Genomic DNA, 4,907 nt, shown 5'->3' on the forward strand with positions numbered 1-4,907 from the left:
TAGTATTTTCAATAGAAAAAATTGATTCAACACCATTACTAAAACATTTAAAATATTGGAATTTAACCACTATGGTTTGAATTTACTAAAATCCATTTTCTTTAAAGATACCAAAATGATTTTGAATAAAGAAAGAGTACTGCGATATCCTGTAAGATTTGAATAAGAAGCGGTGGGATGAAAAAGGTGAAGATTTCGAATATGGATGGGTGGGAATCGGGATCACCGATTTGAATATGAGGCGGTGGGATGTGATATAGTGAAAATCAATATCAAAATCATTTTGAATGTGAGCTGGTAGGATGTGACAATGTGAGGATCATCTGGAGCATGAATGTTGGGAATAGGGTCACGTGTGCCGCGTGGGGAACATTGTGGAAGCTGTGGGCTAAGGGGTTCACTGTACGGTACATTGTGGATGGACTTGGAGGCATGCATATCGCGATGGATATGATTTAAGCTAACAGTGGCGCAGCGGAATGGAACAGTTGTCCAATACTGCGTACTGCGGCCAGTGGCGTATCGGAATGAAACAGTTGTCGAATACTGCGGTCAGCTGCGTCTCAGAATGGAATAGTTGTAAAATACTGCGGTCACCTATAACGAAATTTTGTGCATAAAAGCGGTTGAATTCATGCCCCACTAACCAAGGTCGAATCCGTTGCCACTTGATTATAACGAAATTTTGTGCATAAAAGCGATTGAATTCATGCCCCACTAACCAAGGTCGAATCCGTTGCCACTTGATTAAAACGGTTTGCAATTCAAATCAACAGCCTATCAGAATCTAATCGTCTAACATGAAATCAAACGGCGCAAACGGCGCACACAGAGGACACGAGGGCAGCAAAGGAGTTGTTTTCACATAAGAATGCCTTACGGTGTAAATATGTTAGTTTTAGTTGAACCTGTGAACAGATCAAGTTGACTGGAAGGCCCAAAACCGACAACGGTCAAATGCTGTCAGTGTCGTGCCCGTTGGAGCACCTAAACCGACAGTAGTGAATACCAATTGCGCATAAAAATATACTGTTTTGGTAAATATGCGGCGCACCTGCCCATAAAATTATAATGTTTTGATAAACATGCGGCGAATTTTTTACGCCGACTCTTTCTGGATAAGTTTCTTTATAACGTGTCTAACTTGTTTCAGTCGAATATCGGAATTGCAGTAGCGAGTTGTTCATAGTAACTAGAACAGTCATGAATAGCATCATTTCCAGCAAATCTTCGAGCAAGGAACTCAGGCAAAAGCTTTTAGGCCTCAAGCCTACCATTGATGAAATCTCTAGGATTTCTTCCGAATCAGACCCCTCATCTCACAGAGGCCCGCCGTTGAAGGACATTCAAGACAAGCTGCAAGATGGCCTTCACCTTGTGAAGAAATTAGAGGGAATCAGTAGTTTTAATTTATATAGAAGATATCGATATGGAAAGAAAATCCTACAGGTAGAAAAGAATGTCAATGATTTTTTGCTCACCCAAGCCCTGGCAGGCATACTCGATGTCCACAAGCTAAACGTGGATTCCAAGGCCTGTGAGGAACGATTGAAGCGTATGGAAGAAATGGGTCGGCATATAATCGACAGTGTTAATGCCAAGATGACTAAGGATGCCATTTCCAATTCCTTCATGCTTCATCAAATGAGTACAGGCCAGTTATTCGAGACCTCCATTGATGAGTCCTATGATACTACAATTTCTAAAGAACCCACCAGCAGCTTCAACTCCCAAGTCCCGGAAATGCCGAATTTCGTAGTTGGATTGAATAATCTTGTGAATGATGTCAAGCAAAGCCTAATATTTCAGAATGGGGTTGATATAGTTGGGGTAAAAGGTATGGGAGGAAGTGGCAAAACCACTCTTGCGTTAGCCCTTTGCAACGATCCCCAAGTCAAAGGTTAGAGCAAATCCCCTTTTGAATTTTCACTCCAAACTCCCATTTTATTGCTTTACTTTCGTTTGTAATGCGTTTTCTGTCTGTGATTTTCAGATTTCTTTCAGAACAATATAATTTTCATTACTGTTGCACATTCTCCAAATGTAAAGGGCCTTTTAGAGACTCTGTGGGATAAGATAATTGGCGGCAAAAGGCCTGATTTTCAGAGCATAGAGGATGCACACAACCAACTGAAGAATAATATTCGTTTAAAAGGACATCCCAAAACTTTGGTGGTTTTGGACGATGTTTGGTCAAGATCAAATGTGGAACAGTTGTTGTTTGAAGCAGAGGGATACAAGACAATTATCACAACAAGACAGGATTACACTATTCCGACTTCAAATAGTACCCATGTCTATAACATACCCATGTTGCAGAAGGTTGATGCCCTGTCACTTTTCTGCTTTTGGGCGTTTGGACAACCTTCGATTCCAATAACAGAAGATGAGGATCTTGTTAAAATGGTATGAATTAGAGCCTGATTGTTTCTCTATCTCATTCTTGATGCTTTGCATCCGAGGATAGCATGTTGAAATCAGATTGACTTTCTGTACTTTTCATGGAAATAAATTGTTTTATGTAAGTTTAATTGCAACGCCTGTGATAGAAGCGCAGGGAAAGTCTTAATACTGTGAATTTCTGTACTGTATTTGTAGGTTGAAGCAGAGTGTAAGGGCTTACCACTTGCCCTCAAGGTTATTGCAAGCTCTTTGCGCGGTGAGCCCCCGCCCGTTTGGGAAAATGCTAAGAAAAGACTTTCCAGAGGACAATCAATATCAGAATATCACAGAGATGAGCTTTTTCATTGCTTGGAAACAAGTATAGATGTCCTAGATGAGGAGTCGAAGCAGTGCTTTTTGGACTTGGGGGCATTTCCCAAAGGTAGAAAGTTCAGCGCAGATGCATTGTTGGACATTTGGGTTTACACCCGTGGGATGGAATGGCAAGATGCTTTTGTGGTCTTGTTAGAACTTGCAAGTCGTAGTCTACTAAATCTCACAAGCGACCCAGGGTAAGGAACTTGTTCAGATTTGCTACCTTTCATAAACCTGTTTGATTGTTTTGCTCTGTTCATATTTGTATCTGAACTTAATTTGTTGTGCTTGTGGCATCCTTTGATAGAGCATGAACTTTGCAGAAATTTTTTCGCAAAAATATATGAGAAAAATTAACTATACCAACAATTTTAGGCTTAAATATTTTTACACGATTTATTAGAAATTAGGAAGGTAGGATCAACGTGTTAACCAGTCCGTAAGAGGCTTTCGAGTTAATATAAGTTTTTGATGTGTCAGGTGTCGGGCCATCTCATTTGGCTGTGCCTCCGAGCTCTCTTTTTCTCAACATGATGTGATGCGAGATTTAGCCTTCCGTCTGGCCAACCAGGATAGTACCATTCATTGTAAGAGGCTTTTTATGCCTAGCAAGGAGGATAATATTCCCACAAAATGGCTAACGCTCAAAGATCAGGCATCTAAGGCTCAATTTGTTTCAATTTATACAGGTCACTACCGAAACTTGTTTTCTTTCACTGCCTACACATTGAATCATATTTTTGATGAATCTACTTATGTTCCAAATTTATTAAGATGTTAGATAAACATTTTTTATCAGCATAGCATACTGACTTTTACATTTCTGGGAACTGTAGGTCCAATGGAAGAGCAAAATTGGTGTCAAATAAACTTTCCTGAGGTGGAAGTATTGACTTTGTTTTTTGCTGCCAGTCGTTACTGTCTTCCAACATTTTTACATACCATGCCAAAACTGAAGGTTGCTATAATATACAATTACAGTTCTAAGCGTTCAACAGTTCATGGGCTGCCGAGCTTCCCTGCATTTCCTCAAATAAAGTCTGTACTACTTGGGAGGTTGATTGTGTCTCCTCTTTATGAGTATTGTAGATCCTCAGAAAGCTTGGAAAAGTTGTCTGTATGCCTATGTGAGGGTTTGGGGAATATGACTTCATTGGATAAGGGACATGACTTCCCAACGTCTCCAAAATTTCAAGAAATTAACTTTGACCATTGCAGTGATTTGGAGGAACTGCCTGGAAACATATGCAATTTAACTTACCTCCAGAAGTTATCTGTCACTAATTGTCATCTTATCCAAAAGTTACCTGATGATTTTGGGAGGTTAAGGTCACTTAGGGTGCTGAGATTGTCTGCATGCCCAAGTTTGTCAATGCTTCCTCCTTCCATTTGTGCACTTCAGCAACTCGAATTTCTTGATATTTCATTATGCAGGTCTTTGAAGGACCTTCCCATGGAATTTGATCAGCTATCAAACTTAAAGATTCTGGATATGAGGGAGTGCTCTGGACTGAAGAAGCTGCCTAAAGCATTAGCCAAACTAAGATCTCTCAGATGTGTAATCTGTGATGAGAGCACTGAACGACAGTGGCTGGCTATCAAAGCCTCTACCATGCCTAATCTCGTAGTTGAGGTCATCGAAGAACGTTTTAGTTTGGATTGGCTTGATGATTGAAAAAGTTCATGATGCCTCATCTTGGCTGCTTCAACGCCTTTAATTCAGTAACTTATGCTGGTGAATTGTCTAAATTTAAACAGAACAGAGGATTGCTTGTAAGATTGGACTGATTGTATTATGTTCTTAGAGCTTAGGGTTGTCGTGATATCCTAGGATGTTCCATGTTTTCTCAATTAACTTGTACATTACTGTTTATATTCATATATTTTGAGCGCATTAACTCTTGTGAGAATAAATTGGTAATTATTTGGTTTTAACTTCAATATTTTTGTGTCTTATAACAAACAAGTACTTAGTCTTAACAAATCAATAACTTTTTGGCCAACTATAATTTATCTGAGAAGGTTGGTGATCTAATCTTATGAATGCAAATAGAGATGGCCACTGTTAGCTGTGATTGAATTTCTAATAATGCTACAGATCACTTCTAGAAAACATGTTAATAGACAAGAGGTGATAAATCCATCAGAGA

General features: G+C 39.4%; 1 protein-coding gene across 1 annotated transcript; it reads left to right on the plus strand.

Annotated features, from left to right (window-relative positions):
* The first annotated feature begins 1,097 nt into the window (after positions 1–1,097).
* On the plus strand, positions 1,098–4,545 carry LOC149143409 (putative disease resistance protein At5g47280). The gene is made up of 5 exons (XM_089449713.1): positions 1,098–1,900; positions 1,994–2,406; positions 2,599–2,954; positions 3,238–3,446; positions 3,594–4,545. Exons 1-5 carry the CDS (start codon positions 1,204–1,206, stop codon positions 4,430–4,432), a joined length of 2,514 nt encoding a protein of 837 aa, XP_089305839.1. The 5' UTR covers positions 1,098–1,203; the 3' UTR covers positions 4,433–4,545.
* The last annotated feature ends 362 nt before the right edge of the window (positions 4,546–4,907 follow it).

Source organism: Pinus tabuliformis, chromosome X (genome assembly GCF_031772625.1).
Source record: "Pinus tabuliformis cultivar Carrire ecotype Pingquan chromosome X, CPIR1, whole genome shotgun sequence".
NCBI lineage: Eukaryota > Viridiplantae > Streptophyta > Pinopsida > Pinales > Pinaceae > Pinus > Pinus tabuliformis.